General features: G+C 42.8%; 1 protein-coding gene across 3 annotated transcripts in view; it reads left to right on the top strand.

Moving 5' to 3' along the window:
- The window catches only part of FHOD3 (formin homology 2 domain containing 3), a 434,575-nt gene that overhangs the window by 173,121 nt on the left and 243,375 nt on the right, over nt 1-18,079 (top strand). For all 3 annotated transcript variants that reach the window (XM_058676902.1, XM_058676901.1, XM_058676900.1), the window contains exons 4-5: nt 7,648-7,715; nt 13,974-14,079. In XM_058676902.1, the coding sequence (XP_058532885.1) occupies nt 7,648-7,715; nt 13,974-14,079 (174 nt within the window). The remainder of the gene's footprint in view (nt 1-7,647; nt 7,716-13,973; nt 14,080-18,079) is intronic.

Genomic DNA, 18,079 nt, shown 5'->3' with positions numbered 1-18,079 from the left:
TGACTCCCCGGGTACATATTTAGAGGAATCTGGATCTGAAATGGAGAAGCTGAGACTTGAATTAGGCACTCCATTATGGGATACGTATATCCCAAGGATTGGCTTAACCACGGAGTCATTTGCCTGTACAGAGGGATTCTCTATCCACTGGCTCATTCTCTAAATGGCTGTGACATCCAGGCTGAATCAGGCTGATGCCAGGAGCATGAAACTCATCCAGATTTCTCCTCCATGTGGCAGAAACTAAAATACTGGTGCCATAATCTGCTACCTCCCAAGGTATGCGTTAGTAGGAAGCTAGGGTGGGCAGAGCCAGAACTTGAACCTTGGCACTCTGATATCGGACAGGTCTCTTCATAAGTATTTTACCTATGAAGCCAAAACTTTTCCTCTAATAGTCTTCGAGTTGGTGATTTTGATGGGCGAAAAGTATGATGTTCCAGTTCTCTCTCCCATTTTCCTTCTCAGTGGTAATTTCAGTTGCTCCCTTCTCCATTATTTAACTGATGTGAATTGTCTGAGTGGTGCATATTGTAATCTTTGTCCGTTGTACACTGAAGCGTTGTTCCTGTTGGCAACATTTATTTGTGCTGGTGTTTGTGTGCCACATAAGGTTTTTTGAAGGCAACGCTGGAATGGTGTCTAGGAGCTTTTCATTTTTGCCTTCTGTCTTCTTAGTATGATAAGCTAGTTAAGGGTATAATGCACCAACTGACTATTAAAGAAATAGTTCATTTTAAGAAGCAAGAAGTATGGAGCAAAAAAATGGGAGGGCCAGTTGTCAAGACCTAACAAATGTTCTGATTTCACCTCCTTATCCTTGTCAAGTATGGCTCCTAATTACCTTCCACTCTGAGGCCAACACTAAGCAGTTGATTGTCTGTGAGGACAGATTTAATTTGGAAGGGAGTGGGAGAATAAGTGTGTGCATTCCTTCTTCCATTATTGGCCAAACATAAGTTATGCTTTATGTAAAACAGCACTGATGTATGACTTTATAATCAACCTCCCCCTAGCTCCTGCCACTCTCCATCCCAGCTCTTCCCCAGCCACTAGAGTGAGCACCGCCTCTTCCATGGGCCTCCAGTAGCTTGGATGCTAAGGAACTGCTGGGTAGCCCTCGGGGTTGTACTGGAGAGAGGTTTTATTTTATTTCATTTTATATTTTTGCACAACTTGTATCTAGTAGTCCCAAATCTTCAGGAGCAAGTGTAGACTCCAGCCTCACATTTATGCTTTGAATCTTATTGTTAAAACCGTTCTTAGATGCTTGGGTATCTTTTTCCCCCCAGTATTCTGGCCAAGTGCTTTCTAGCACAGATGGGTGGCAAAAACTTTATGTTCTGCATTCTGCCCTGGTAAGGACTGTGCTAGTTTGGCTGGCACAGGTGCATGATCAAGGTGGATCAGCAGAACAAAGAATTGCTGTGAGGTTGAGGGGGAAATGAATAGGCAAGAACACCTCTGCAGTTGCCTTTTTGCTGGCATAGGGTAGGCACAAGCCCTCCTCCTGTTGCACATATGCTTAGTTTGTTTTGCACTGCCTTTTAGGCAGTGGACACACTTGACATGCCCTGCTTTGGCAGTCAGGAGCCAGTGGGGCAGTACCTGCAGTGTGCATGATGTAGTTGAAAGATTAAGAGGACTTGTACACTTGGCTCCATTACTCACAGGCTGAACCCACATGTGCACTTGCAGCTGAACACACAAAGCACATGGGTTTGCAGTACACACATGATATCCAGACAGACAGTATAGTCTGCAGAATGGAGAATAGATTGTAGAGCCAGGGATGGCCATGACTAGTCGCCATTCTACATTGCAGTAATCTTGTACACATCCACATCACTCACGGCTGAGAACCGTGTCCAAGTCTGTGTGTGACAGGCTGCTTCTCAGGAAGCAGTGCTACAACAAGGACAAGGTCCTCTTGGGAAGCTGGCAGGCTCAGCACTGTTGCTCTGAACCATGGTCCAAGCTGTAAGGGAGGCCTGTGCAGCTGAGGGGAGGCTGATTTTCTGCAAGGTGGAGCCTGGATGCTGCTCAGTTGAAATGACTGGTTTCTAGAGCACACTTCCCATGGGGGTGTTCGCCCCCTGCAGGAGAGTAACATGAGGTGCTGCACTTGAGCCACATTAAAGGGCTGTCAGGTGCTGCTGATTTGGGCTTGATGTCTGACACAGTTAAATGCCTGCAGGATTCTCTTTCAGCAGGAATAGTACTTCTTGCAAACTGACAAATTACAGGTACTTTTACAAGTGTTCTTGTTCCTTAATTATTCCTAATTCTTGATACGGGCTGCGGTGGCTCCTAAAATGTGTTAAAAATCTGCAAAACAAGTCAGGCTGGGCATAGGAGCTCTCTGGTTAAAAAAAATAAAAGTAAATTGCACTTTTGAGTTTGAATTTGCAGTATGCATTTGTTTTCCTTTTTAAAAAACTTATCTGAAAAACAGAGGTACAGAGAGACAATGGGGAGTCAAAGAAACCTTCCATCCACTGAGTGTCCGCAACAGCTGGGGTTGAGTTGAACCAAAGCCAGGAGCCAGGAGCTTCATCTGAGTCTACTCCATGGGTGGCATGGGCCCAAGCACTTGCGCCATCTTCCTTTGCTTTCCCAGGCATGTTAGCAGGGAGCTGGATCAAAAATGGAGCTGAAAAAAAATGGAGATGGGACTCAATGCCCATATGGAATGCCAGTGTCAAAGGTGGCAGCTTTATCTCCTGTGCCACAATGCCAGCTCCTGTGTATTCATTTTGCACCACAGTATTTCTTCTTTATAGAGACAGAACGTGTTACTGAATTCTTGTTCTACAAGTTGATTGGTGCTCTACCGTCCTATTCTTTTACATGAGCTTTCAGTTTTTTTCATTTCAACCATAATGGGAATAATTCTAGTTTTGATCTCATCTGATACAAAGGTGAAGACATGCCATTTGTTTAAATGTTAATTGCACAGAAAAATGAGTTTGCAGCACTTGGGAGGATGGTGTCTTTGTCCCCCAAAATGGAAGTCACTGTTAGTCATTTACATAGAAGTGAAAAAAAAAAAGCTACACCTTAAGAGATGCCACATGATAGGATTTCTTTTCTAGACTTTGCCCAGTGCTTTACAGCATGTGGGGTTAAAAATAAGATATATAAGCCAAAACATATAATATTGTTCTATTGACTGGCAGCTCTTTTTTGAGCTTTGATATTAAGAAGTCACAATGAATCTGTGCTTATCTCCTGGAAGTCTCTAGTGAAAATTATCTTGCCTAAAAAAATTATCTTACTGAATAATTTGGAATAGACAGCTACTTCAATAACCAAAGTTTCTATTTTTGAAAGTAAACTACAGTTGGAGTATTCAAACTGAAATTGTAGTTTTTTTCTAATAGAATGACACTTGGCAAAGTGGGAAGGGAGGTGTGTTTGGCACACCTGCTGTTTGTGGGAAGATGTTTCTTTCCAAAGAGTGCACTGTAGCATCAGAACCTCCCCAACATCATCTTGTGCCACTGAGGAGTCAGCTGGCTTGTTTTAGAGGTTAAACATGTGACTGTAAACCAACTAAAAGAGAAATGGTCAGGCTGGCTGAAGATTGGGATGCAGTGCTGTTTATTGAAAACTCTGCGTAGATAGATTTCAGTTAGAAAGATGGAAAAGCATGTATCATGCAAACAGCAACAGTGGCCACATGAAGATCAAAAATGTGGACTTTCAATTCTACAGCACAACCACGTGGAAAGTCAGTGTAGAAGAGCTGAACAGGATTACTCAACTTGACCTGGTGCATGTTTATAGAACATACACCCTTGTTGTAGCAGAACACACGTTCTTTGTAAGAACACATTAGACATTGGTGAAGATAAATTATATTCATAAAATAAGCCCTAATAAATCAGAGTTGTCACTACATTATTAAGTGCATTTTATGATCATAAATAAATTATAAATTAGTAAAGGATATCTGGAACAGCTCCAAATATTTGGAACTTACATGCTTTTAATAAACCATGGACTTAAAAAGTGGCAGGGTTAAGTTATTTCCTTTTGAAATGAATGAAAAATTCATAAATAAGATTTTGAATGAAAAATGAAAATATATCAAATGTATGGGATGTAGCTACACCAGAGCTAAGAAAGGAATTGATTGCATTAAAGACTAATGTTAGGAAAGAAGAGCTTACATCAATCATTTAAGTTTTTGCTTTGAGAAACTAACCATTATGGTTTGTGAAATAAGCAGTTCCCAAAAGAAAATATCATATGTTCTCCTTGATCTGTGGTAACTAACAAAGTACAAAAAAAAAAAAAAGATTATGTATAGGAGTGAGATTGGGGCTTCAAACTTTTTTTTTTAATAGTCTTTTGTTTGTTTGCTTTCTGCCTTTTTTTTAAAATAAATTTTTTATTGGAAAGGCAGATATACAAAGAGGAGGAAAGACAGAGAGGAAGCTCTTCCGTCCGATGGTTCACTCCCCAAGTGGTCAGAACAGCTGGAGCTGAGCCAATCTGAAGCCAGGAACCTACACCCTCTTCCGGGTCTCCCACGTGGATGCAGGGTCCCAAGCCTTTGGGCCGTCCTCGACTGCTTTCCCAGGCCACAAACAGGGAGCTGGATGGGAAGTGGAGCTGCCAGGATTAGAACTGGCACCCATGTGGGATCCTAGTGTGTTCAAGGTGAGGACTTTAACCAATACATTATCACGCCGGGGCCTGCTTTCTGCTTTCTAATTGTTGGACTGTCTGCTTAACAGAATGTTGAGCCTGTGATTGAGAAGTGAAGTGGAAGCGTGTCGCAATAAAAACCTAGGGAGCAGGAAAAAAAAAGAAAAACAAAAAACAAAAACAGGGCCAGAAAAGTTGATGGAGAATGCATGAGGGTAAGGGAATACCACATGCTGTTAAATCTGTATCTGGAGAGGGCTCAGACCTCTGAAAGGAGGATACAGTTCAAGACTAGAACCACGTTCATCACCAAGTCAAATGAGAACCAAGCTCGGGCCCGGTGCAGTAGCCTAGCTGCTAAGATCCTCACCTTGCATGCGCCGGGATCCCATAGGGCCAATGGTTCATATCCTAGCAGCCCTACTTTCCATCCACCTCCCTGCTTGTGGCCTGGGAAAGCAGTCGAGGACAGCCCAAAGTTTTGGGAGCTTGTACTTGCGTGGGAGACCTGGAAGAAGCTCCAGGCTCCTGGTGCAGATTGGCGCAGTTCTGGCCGTTGTGGCCACTTGGGGGGGTTGAATCATCATGCAGAAGATCTTCCTCTCTGTCTCTCCTCCTCTCTGTGTATATATGACTTTGCAATAAAAAAAATCTTTAAAAACTATTTTGTGAAATATGTGATATGCTCACTTTATGAGTAAGAAAGGACAGTAAAATAAAACAAAGCAAACAAGAAAATCTCACACAGAAATGAGAATAATGAAATCAATATCTGGTTCTTTGACAAGATTAATGAATTGATACATTGGTAGCCAAACTGGTCAAGTAAGAAGGAAAAAAAGATGAATTAGCAAAATCAGAAATAAGTTGCTACAGTCATTGATAGGGTGACTGTATTACTTCATAACTATTATGAAAGCCTTATACCAGCTCAATTAACAGCTTAGATGGACGTATTTCTTGAAAGACACAAGTTACCAAAATTCACTTAAGAAGTACCTAATCAGAATGCATATGGTTATTGAAGAAATTTAAGTTTATAGTTGAAAACTTGCCATAGTAACAACAAAAATAATCCCAGGCCCAGATAGTTTCTGAAGAATCCTACCAGTTAGGAAATAAATAACATTAAGTCTGCGCAAGCTGATTGTGAAAGCAGAAGGAATACTGCCAACTCCTGAGGTCTCTATTGCCTCAATGTCACCATCATTGCAAGAAAACTATGGATCAGTATTTTTCATGTATATAGATGCAGAAATTCTCAAAAGAAAGTCTCAGCTAATGTTTTTCCCACGAGTATTTAGTCCTATCTTTAAAAACAGGCCCCAAGTCATAAAAACCCATCTTGCGAATGATTCACAAATCAGGACAGATTGCTGATGACTGAAGGAGACTCGTGATAATGTTTTGATCTCTTGTATGGCATATTTTTGCTTTCATCTCATGATCCTTCAGCAAGAAGGCTGAGGGCAAGCCTGTAATCTTAGGGAGAAGTACCTGCAATTGACTGCTTTCTACTAGTGTTAATCCTGGTTGAGATAATCCTGGCCCACTTCAGAGTCCCCTTTGATCCGATGGCTTTGCTGTTAATTATTGGAAGTGACACTGGCAAAGATAAAGTGATTGGAGGAGTCCCAGATGTCACCTGTGAATGTGGGAGGAAGTGATGACCTGGAGACCACTGAAAATCTACTCCAGCAAAAAGGGGGACCTAGTGCCAAAACTATGGGATGAGGAGTGTGTGTGTAGGGGGGTACCTTTAGAGTATCTACTGCCATGCAAGTGCTGAGTGCTGTCTACCCTGCAAAGTTGGCACATTCTCACAAGTGACTTTCTAAATTCATCTAGGTCTGTGTGTACCATACTCTTCCACCCAAGTTTGTGACACTTACACATAGGAATATCTGGCTCTGCCCTGTAAACCAGTGCCCACTTCCAGGCTAGAATCGAAGCCAGAGGTGTGTAATCTTAGAACTCTTACTTGTTCTAGTACTTCAAATGATTGGTGCTCTACTCCATCATATGGTTTAAAGGAACCATTACCCTTTCAATCTTTTGTCTGTTCCCATTTTGCAGGTAGAGAATTTAAAGGCATAGGAAAGGAAGGTATGTTTCCTAAGGTAACAGAATAAATGGGTGGCAGCAGCAGATTTGACGCACAGGTTGTGAGCTTACATGGCCTTTCCTCAAATTCACCATTTGACTGCTGTACCTCTGGTTCCTAGCTTAATACCCAGCAAGTAATCAGTACGTCTGTGTTGGAAGGTTTCCCTTGGGGAGTTCTGACATATGGTATTAGGAATGCAGTCCTGAGTGCCTGAGTCACTTGAACATGTCTTCTGGAAAACGGTAGAATCCAGGTTCCCAGATACTCTGTAATCAGACCAGCAGTATCCCACCTCTATCCATGTGTCTTCAGCACCTTGTGGCACTACCCTATTGAATATGATTGACAACAAGACCCAAACAGACCTAATGTTGGTTTCCTGCCAGTCAGTCTGTTGAGCCACCATATGTTCCAGAGAATCTTGACCCACAGTAGTTGTTTGAACAACCAGTACACCCCGGAGATGGGAGTTGCCACAGACTTTCTGCACCCAGGAGAAGGGCCTGTGAGGCAAAGGAGAAGGGAGGTGGAAGGATGAATTCTGTTTTGACTGTGCGGATTTACTGGGTGTCATTGCCCATCAAATAGAACTAGTTGCAAACTGGAAAGTGGAGTCTATCAACAGCTAGACATACAGCTCCTGGCTGAAGATGCAAATCTGGTCTTCTCCACAGCCCACACAGCCTTCTCTGTGTCTCTTGCAAATCAGGCACAAGGATGAAGGATTATCTGCACTGTTGAAAGTAAAGGCTGTGTCCTCCCAGAGACAGATAAGCTGTAACGATCTTCCAGTGGAAGTTCTGTTCTGGTTCATTTCCTTGCTGTGTTTCTCTCACCTCTTGGGTCTGTGAAATTAATCTTGTATATTGCATTCTTTATTTCAGAAAAACTGTACAACTCCAATGGGCGAGATCTAAGACGGGCCCTTTTCTCCTTGAAGCAGATCTTTCAGGTAAAAGGGGGGAGAAAAGTACTCCTGGTTTTGCATTGCTGTGGTGTTAGAGAAGACAAGCTTATTTCTGAGTTCATTACAAAGTGAATCTGTAGGTGATAACTATAAATTAGATCAGAGTATCAGCTGAGAGTATTTTACCACATCCGACATGAAATGTCCAGAAAATATTATCAAACCATAATGCTTTCCATATTTACTTTGAGTTTAAGGAATGAAATCTATTAAACACATAGTAAAGGACCTGCCAGGGACAGCCTGGTGGTTCCCACCTCCCTCCTGGACTCTGCTGATTTTCCCATTTGATGTTCATCATTCCTATGTGTTTCTGTTCTGATGATAAATACTCAACCACAATATGTTACGCTCTTTTGCATTCTCTCTCTGTGTGTGTGTGTGTGTGTTTACAACCATATTGCTTGGGTCCTACTTCAGCTTACTTAGAGTGCCAATGGTGTGGATACAGTCAGGACTGAAGTGGCTTTGGTTGAGTGAGTGTTCCATTATATGAGCAAAGAGCAAGTTGTTTTGTCTACTCTTATTGGCAGGTAATTGGGTTCATTTCTAGTGTTTTGCTATTAACAGAGCATGCTGCTGTGGATGTGTGTCCTCGACCACAGGTGCAGTTCTTGCCTTTGGTTTCATTTTGATCCTCCACTCAAGCCTTCCTTCTCTCCTTGCTATGATGAAGTCATCAGCTTATAACAGATGGTTAGGACAGATGCTGACAGGCTCCAAGATGACCACTGTTGGGGGACCATTGAGAGCTGGGTCAGGAACTGGGTTCATGCAGTTAGCATCTGTCTAGGTTTTTCATTCCTTTCTTGTAAGACTTTGAACTTGTGAGTACATTCCCTTTCCTTCAGTCCTTGTCTTATCCACATTGTCAAAAGGTTGTCTTCATCAGTGCTAATTCTAGACAGAGTGGGCTTACCCAGGTTCAGAATGGAACAAGCATATAGGAAGGCCAAAACTCCTCCCACTTGTACATTCTTGTGCTATTCTTCCTTAATCTTGTGCCATCCTACTTTTGTCTTTTTTCCAGAACAGACTCCTTTATGTGTGTAGACATTTCTGGGGACAACCTGGGTCTCACTAGGGTGCTCCATGGAGCCATCACACCCCACATCTCAGAAATGCTGTGGTGGGTGGGCACCTACCTTGATTCAGGCCTGTCCTTCTCTGCCCTGAAAAATGGCACCAGCTATCCCTGGTACCGCCTGCATTGGGTTCTCCCAACTCCATTTTTTGATTGGAGGAATTGAGGCACTCATTCTCTGCATGGTTCCAAGTTGCCTTCTGTGTTATGCCTGACTTGCTCAGTTTGGCATTGAATTCTTCCTTGATATGGCCTCCATTGCTCACTTCTCCATTGTATTTCCAAAAGCAATCCCTCTCTTCTAACCCTTGTTCCTAGACCTCTATCTTCTGTCCCAAGATGTATAACCTCCCACACCCACCCTTCATATCCTGGGATCTCCTCCTCCTAGGAGCTTGTCTCTAGATGATCCATCACGCTTATCAGGGTGCCTCCAAATTGCTTCCAAATACCCTATGCTTACCCTTAGGACGGAGCTGAAGACACTGTAGGATGCTTTTATGAGTCCAGGAGTTCAGTAGCCTGGAAGCTTTCTGGATTTTGTCTCTAGGTCTTGGGAAACAAGTGCAATGTTTGGTACCAGTTAAGGATGACATGAATGGACTGGGTGAGATGAATCATCTTGTATTAGATGCCCATGTCTTAAACTTTTGGCTCCTGCTGATAAATGCTGTGCTAAGTATGTGTCTTAAAATTCCATTTCCAGTGTGTCCATTCTTCACCCACTTGAAAACTCCCTACTGCATTTGGCCCAGACTATTACTGTGTCACCAGAGTGCCATGCTTCTGTCATTCTTCACCTTGCCTTGTTCAGTTGGCAGCAGCATTGACTCCCATTGCTTAAACTTGTTGCATCTTTGAATATCCAATTCGTGGCAGAACTATACAGAAAGGAATTATTCCAAGTATAATTTATTCAATTTTAATAAGGTATACTCTAAGGAAAAAAACTAGGATAAAAAGTGTTTATAGTTGTATTCAGTGGGAATAGCATTGGTGTTACTATTCTGAGACTGGTGTGTGTGAGATTCTGTCATTAGTTATTAAACATAACTATCAAGTTAAAACTATTCTTGAATTTAACTGGAAATGCAGAATGAGCTCTTTGTGTACGTTATCTTAATAAGCAAGCAAATAGGATATTTAATTTTTATTTTAAATTTTGAATTTTATTGTATAATTCTGTATAGTCTGGGATTTCCCCTCCCCCCAACTCCCACTCCCCGAATGATTTTTCCCATGTTGTCACAACAGTACATTCCTTCATAAGGAGTTACAATTTCATCAGTCTGCTCAAATGGGATATTTCTAGTCCTGTTATTGAAAAGAATTAAAAGTAATAAATCATTAGCAATAAACTGCATCAGTAATATTACACTATGAAATGTCAAAAGCAGAGGTGACTGATTGCAAATCTGGAGCAGGTAACGTAGTAAAACAGTCTTGAGCATCTTATCATAAAGAGAACAAGGAACACATCAAATACTGCTGGACATCAGATTGTCAAGAGAACTCACAAACAATTGAATTGGCTAGCCAAAGATGGGGCAGTAAGCATTAACAAGGAAAGTTGAATTGAAACACATAGAATAAATGTGAATTGATATGATAGTAAACAATGGATTGGCAAAATCACTCAATAGGCAGAAGATTCTAGTAAATTAACTTACCGTTTTTGGAAAATGGGTAGAACTGACATCCCATGTTTACCTTGCCTCTCATATAGGAACTTTAGGTCAGTCAGAGTTGCTCAGGGAAAATCTTATTTGTAAAGATAATTTAGCTCATACATAGTAACAAGTAGTTCAGTTTCATCATTTTTGCAGCCTCTGTCGTATTAATGGTTCTGTGTGTTGAATGTTAAGAGCTGATGATAGAATAGGAAAGACGTAACAACCAGATATTTAGGGAAATAGACACTGCTGATGTGAGCAACCCGGCAGAGTCAACCCCACAACTGGTTGTGCCTCTGCATGTAGTAACTGGTTGATAAATGACCCAGGACAGATGCACATATTAAACTGTACAGCATAGCATTGTAACCAGCAGCCTCCAGGCTGGGCTGCTCCAAATGCCTGAGGTCTTATGTTCTTCAACACATAAATTTCAAGGGAATTTGGAGATGGAGTTCCTGTATTAGGGAGGTATTTATGGAAATTTACTGTGACTGGATATTTAGCATTTGTGGATGTTTAATTCATAAATATCCCATTATATTCAGTATAATTCCAGATACTGGAATATTTCTGGAGTCCATTGTATGGTGTCTGGGATTCACTTCAGATCAGGGGGGCAGGAAAGGGCAGGATGCTAAATGAAATGTGATTGGCTCTCGTTGGTGAGTACCTGCAGTTAGTAAATGATTCTGTTGTTTGTGTTTAAAATTTTCCAAATTGGAAAATTCAAAAAGTATAAAAGGAAATACACATGCTTGAACTCTTCTTGCACCTGCCTTCAACCAGCTACTCCCTATGGTATATGTTCTCAGGATCCACAGGGTCATCTTTTCTACTACTAATGAATGAAACATACAGTGTTGAGAAGCCTCTTCAGTGCTGTTTAGGTGAGGAAGCAGATGCTTGTCATCAGAAGTTGATGGTCTGGTACACACACACACACACGTGTAAAACAGAACCCAGCCAAAGGGGGGCAGCACATGGAGGATTAACCAGGCTATGAAGGCAGAATTGGGTCTGGGGCTTAACTTCCATCATCCCATGCTCCTGGGTCTGCATGTCCACTTTTTAGTGTGTTCTCCGAAAGCACTTTTGGGAAATCAGTCTTTTACGTTCTAAAACACATAGCCATTGGTTATCTGGATGAAGTTGAGCATTGCTTGACTAATATGCATTAAAAAATGATGATCAGAGGTTAATGCATGATATTACAGAAGAATCTGAAGTGCAGTAATAGCCACTTATCAGTTAGTGCTAACATTTTCATTTTATTCTACTTTGAAAACATTTTGGGTTTCAAAGTCATTTATTAATGCCTGCATATTTCAGAATACGTCTTGAAAATCCAGTCTTTTGCCAATTTGGAATATGTTCTGTGCATTTATTATCCATAAATTTCTCCTACTTGAGTGCCTTATCTACATACACACATAAATTGTCGTTGAGGTCCTGAATTGTTTTTATAAACAGTGTCTCGCCTGACCAGTGTTTTTTTCCGAGGGCCTTTGCCAGCCAGTCAATTCTCTGGTATATTAATATTAGTGATTAGCTTGAGTGGTTTCTCGAGAGCTTGTTCTCACTTTTTCACCATGAAGTCATGTGTGAATCTAGCTCGAGTTAAAGTAATAAACATTTGTTACATGCTTGGAAAAACTTTCTGACTAGACATGAGCTCATCTAGATGTTCACTGTTCACATGTGCGGGTGGAAAAGGATATGGATGGAGAGAGAATTATTTTTTATTTCCTTTATCCATATGAGTGTAAAGTAATTTTCCAAAAACTCACAATATTGTCCCATTTTCTTTTTTCCAAAGCCATGATTATCTTAAGGTCTGAGTTAACACAGCTGTCTTTCATTACTTTCAGGGAGCAAGCATTGCTCACGCCTCCCTTCCACCACCCCCCACCCAACCCTCCCAGCCTTCCCTGACCCTTGAGGGGGCTTTCTTGGTTCAAAAAGAGCCAGAGCTGTGTCTGCCCACACTTAGCTCTGGTCTCCCATCCGTATAATTGGAAAATGCCATCACTTCCAACTGAAGGGCTGGTTTCATGGAGGGACATGGGAGTTATGCCAGTTCTCTGCAATTATTTTTTCTTTTGGAGATAAACCAGAGTTGCTGACTAGTCCTACAATAATAACCTTTCATTATTCCGTTAAGCTTTCTACTACTTACATCACTGAGGTTTTTTTTTTCAGTTTTGTTCTGTTATAGTTCAAAATGGGTGTTCCAGCTTATTCCTATCTGCACTGGAGATGAAGGCTGTCCAGTGCAGGAGGTCTCCCCATCCCTATGGAAATGGGGGTGAGAAGATTCCTCTGGGGGCTCCATAGAACTTGGTGCTACAGAAAACCGCTTGTGCTTGGGCACGGGTGAAGTAGTAGTAGTGTGATCTTGGTATCGATGCCTCTTTGGGTTGGAGTGCCTTTCTCTGGAAAGCCAGGTTCTTAACCTGACTGCCTTTCCTGGGGGAGTTTTACAGCAGAGCCTCGACCCTGCCCCAGCAGTTCTCATCACATTCATGTGGGTAGGTCTTGCTTCCTGGGCCCTGGAAAGCTCCCCAGATGGTTGTCCGACATGGACCTTGTGGTAAGAACCAGCTGGGTACCTACAGATGACCTGGAAAGCTTGCTGGCCCAACAGTAGTTTTCTATTTGGTTGGGCTCAGTAGGACTGGGTAGTTTTTTGTTTTTGTTTTTCCTTTTAAACAGTGTTTCTACTAAGTTCCAAGCCAACTCAGTTGCTCTGAGTTGATGGGTCACTTGGTCAGTTAGTTGGCCAGGGGCTTGGTTTGGAGGATTGCTGAAAGAGATGAGCTGGGAGAGCCTTCTGCCTGTGATGGAGTCTGTAAGCCCACCCAGACCAGGGTGTCACCTTTAGGCGATGGCTGCTGCAGGTACAAACCTGGTCCTGTGCACTGCCAGCTCCCTTGTCCTGCATGTCAGCTGCTGGGGATGAGAGCAAATGCTGTCTGATGTGCTCAGGGAGTGTTTGCAAGGCTCTGGTCTTACTCTTCTCAGAGCTGTTTATTGAACTCAGTGGTGACTTTGAGGTTTTCCCTCCTAACTCTGCACTGCATGAGATGTTTCCTTCCTGTCGTGAAAAGCAACCCACTTCATGTGCCCAGCCACTTGGGCTATGTAGGGGGGTGCTTGAAGGGGTGACCCGGTAACTTCTAAAGAATGAAAAGCAGAACGCTATAAATACTTCCAACAGGCCAGGGACTCATTGGCCTTATCTTTATTAGATTGCCCAGAAGGCAATAATTGGTCTTTGGCAAAGAGCAGTGTGAGGATTGGTTGTAAAATTCCTCTGGCAAGAGTTAAGATGCCTCATTTGACTAGAGCAGAATGGGTCCAAGGGCGTGGGGGTCGGGAATCCAGCTTCCAAGGCTCACACAGTTTGAATGGCACAAGTTTTGCTGGAATGTGGACAGGGACAGAGTTCAAAGTCATTGATTGTTTCTCCCCCTCTCCTGCCAGGATGACAAGGACTTGGTGCATGAGTTTGTGGTGGCGGAAGGGCTGACGTGCCTGATCAAGGTGGGAGCGGAAGCGGATCAGAACTATCAGAACTACATCCTGCGGGGTGAGTGACAGCTGGGTGCACGCCTGGCAGCCCTGCTGTTTGTAGCTCTGGGCTCAGCGTCTGGAAACCAAGGAGTGGGAGCATTTTAGTTAGACCTGGATTTAGGCCTCAGAGAGTGACAACCCTGAATGACAAAGGTTGGCCATTTGTCCTTTGCTGGTGATTATTGACGGTGTGGTTCCAGCTGACTTTCATCTGGAGTGTTTCTGCTTTTATTAAGTAAAGTGAACATTTGACTTATAAAGTTCTCTTTTGTTGAGTGAAAGGCCCATTTTTCTGGAGAAAGCATAATTCCTGCAGTTAGGGTTCATCTGGGGTTCTGAGCGCCTGTTTCTGACTGTAGACCTGGCACCTGGCATAACAGTGGTTCTGTCATTTCATCATTACAGCAAAGGACATAACAGAATTTGCAGTGCTGACTTCTGTTCTAGTTCATAAACTTTTTATAACTTGTGTTTTGCTTACCTTCATGGGAATAATATTTAATCTTTTTTTTTTAAAGAAAACTGATAAGCCAGATAAAAAACCATGTGAAATCACTCTCCTCAATAACTTTGACCAGTAAAGGAAGAAATTTCATGTAGTTCAATATTCTTACCAGTTTTATAGTGAAAAAAAATTTGAGCATGCAAGGAGAGAGTTTTGCCTCATACAGTCGAGTCCTCAAGTGTGTGGCCAAGCAGAGACCATTGCAGTGCCATGTCAGGGCTATTATGTTTGTGCTGTCCCCTCAGTGTCTATGCCTGCAGCCTGACAAGCTGCATGGTCTTTGTTCATATAAAATACCACAGTCAAAACCACCCTCTCTTTTCCTTTAGATGGAGGAAATAGGTGAAACATGCACTTTGTGATGTGTGCTGACAGCTTGAGTTGAATGAGCCAGGCAAACTGGCACGGTAGTTTTGGCTGTTTTGTTTTGCTATAGGAGCACTTACTAAGGTCCTGGCTTAGGGTATAGTATGTCCCGACTTTGATTTCCCTCCCCAAATTCTTGGAGAAACACACACACACTTAAAAAATACATTTTGGAGCAAGTGCTTTTACATTTGTGTTCATTGTTCCTTTTGATAAATACTGAGCATATGAGTGGGAGAGGCAGCATTTCTCAGTCTCTTGCCCTGCAACCCCTCCTATGTGGTGGTAGCAGTTAGGCTGGGATTGGCTCCTGTGCTGCCTTCCATCTTTGCTTGCATTTCATGTAGGTCCTCAATTAATACATTTCAGTAGAGAGGCTGGTATTGTGAAGCAGCAGGTAAAGCTACTTCCTGTGATGCTGGTGTCACATAGGGGTGCTGGATCCATTCCACTTCTGATCCAGCTCCTTGCCAATGGCCTGGAAAGAGCAGTGGAAGTGCTTGGACTCCTACCACTCCTGTGGGAGATGCCTATGAAGCTCCTGGCTTTGCGCTGGTCCAGCAAGTGCCATTGTGGCCATCTGGAGAATAAACAAGTGAATACAAGATTTTCTGTTTCTCTCACTCTTAGTAAATGAATAGGGGCTCAACATAATGGTTCAGTGGCTAAAACCCTTACTTTGTAAGCACCAGGATCCCATATAGGCACCATGTTGTATCCTGACTTGCTCCACTTCCCATCCAGTTCTCTGCTTATGGCCTGGGAAAGCAACAGACAATGACATAATGCCTTGAGACTCCACACTCATGTGGGACACCCAGGCGAGGCTTCTGGCTCCTGGCTTTGGATCAACTCAATTCTGGCCACTGGGACCATTTGGGGAGTGAACCAGCAGATGAAAGATCTTTATTTCTCCTTCTCTCCGCAAATCTGATGTTTCTTTCCAAGAAAAATAAATAATAACAAAAAAAGGTGTCAGAGACGCTTTACTGGCAGGTTTTAGGATTTCTGTCTTCAATTTAAACATTGAGCACTTTTCATTTTATAGAAAGGCATAGATAAGGACAAAGGGATAGTTATCTACCATCTACTGTCTCACTCTCCAAATGTCTGCAGTGTTCAGGGATGAAGCAGGCTGGAGTGGAAGCCCAGCACAGATTCCAGGTCTCCCTTGTAGGATGGTAGGGATGCTATCACTAGCCATCACCTGTAGCTCCCAGGGAGTGCATCAACAGAAAGCTGGAAGGGATAGCAGAACCAGGTTTCACTGTAACATGGACTGAGGGTATCCCATGCAATTGCTTTAGCACAACACCAAATGCTCCTAGTTTAAACATTTCTGTGGAAGCTGTGATAAGTGTAGATGTGTTAACTGTAAGCTCAGATCTGCTGCCTTGTATCGCATGCAGCCAAGTTACTGTGTGGAAGAAACAAATGAAGGCCTGGATTGTCCTTGTCATGTCTCCATTGAAGCCAGTCTAACACTTAAATAACAGAACATGCAGTAACTCTCACCAGGACAGAAGAACTTCCACAAGTTTTTCGGGTCATTCATAGTATGAATATTCATAAACTGAACCACATAATAGGAATATACTAAAATCGGCTAAATCCAAATCATCAGTCCAGATTGTTTGTCTTTCATTAATATTCAAATATACATCATTTTAATTTTATCATAAAAGGAAGTCATCCCCATCACATGCAGATGTGTCTGTGGAGCTGATGTTTCAATCATCGATGTATGCTTTCATTCCTCTGGCCTTGCCTGGAAGCGTACGTGTGCATTTCTCCCAAATGGGCCTCAGTGTAATAAATATTAACACGGGTCGGAACCATCCAGCCCGCAGGTTGTAGAAGGTCTGTGAAATCGCTGGATATGGCCTTCTCAAGGCATCCATAGGTGAGACCCCAAATTCTATACATTAACAGCATGCAGGCTGACTTTTGTTGCTAATGTATGACCTGTGAATGATGGCATCTGTCTGTCTGTCTACCTACCTACCACAAATGGCCCTTGATAAGGAAAAAGGCTTAGAAAAGGTTAGGAGAGCTGAGAAAGACCTTTGTCCTGCGCGGCAGGGAGTGTTTGCCCGTGGGCAGCCTGTGTGCTGCTAGGAGAATCCTTGCATAGGGGGCAGAAGTTGTTGGTGGTTGCAGAGTCCCAGTTGGCTGATGGCATGGTTTGCATCTGCCTGGGCAATGAAAGATGATACTGAGGTGGGGGCTTCACCTAGGTTTCCTACTCCTGTGAATGTTATCCTGAAGCCTGCAGGAATGTACTGATTTGAAGCTCAGATCTGCATGAGGAAGGGGCCAAAGGCAACTGCTGTACCAGAGTGCCCATTGTAGCTGGGGGAGACCTGCTGCATAAGTCCATGCAGGAGATGCTGGCCAGCTAAAAAGAGTCTGTGGTAGAGGGCTCTCCTGTAGTGTAAGGAGGCTGCACTGTTCCATCCTCAGCACAAAGGCTTTGCCATCGTGTTTTTCTTTCTAGTAGTATCTAGTTACCAGAGACCCAAGGGCTCACTGTGTTACCTGGAAAGGGAGAAATATCCCACGCCATTTAGGTTCATGAGAGTGGAATGGGTACGGTACCTTTGCATGTTTGTCCACCAACCTCTAGATCTCATTAGACAGGTGGAAACCAGGAATGTGACTCTTTTTTTGTTACTATACAAAGAAGCAGGCAGGTTTTTTTTCTGGTCCTTGTGTAAAGTCATCTGTGAATTTGAAGATCTTATCACGAAGGCTTCTTTGAGGTTGTGCTTAGCAACCATGGGCATTTGCAGGAAGAATATATATCACATTAACCTTGACTAATTGAGAGGCCAGGTTCAGTGTGTATATGAAAGAGAAAGAGGGAGAGAAGTTGCAATAAGGTCTATGTTTTGTTCACACTTGGCCACTGGGAAGCTTGGGAAAGGTCACAATGCAGAGGTAGAGGCAGCCCTGGCACAGTCTTGATTGAGGTTTCTGAGGGAAGAATGGACAAGGCGTGGCCAGCAGGCTTGGGGTTCACTGACTTGACCCGTTTCAGACTCCGGGGCCTTAAGGTATTCTGGGATAGTTATGATCAGTGTTTGATGGCCTGGAATATGGGATCCCAACGTGACAGGAGCATAAAGTTAACTCTGATCAACTT

This window comes from Ochotona princeps, chromosome 18, assembly GCF_030435755.1.
Source record: "Ochotona princeps isolate mOchPri1 chromosome 18, mOchPri1.hap1, whole genome shotgun sequence".
NCBI lineage: Eukaryota > Metazoa > Chordata > Mammalia > Lagomorpha > Ochotonidae > Ochotona > Ochotona princeps.
This window is presented reverse-complemented; position numbering and strand designations above follow the sequence as displayed.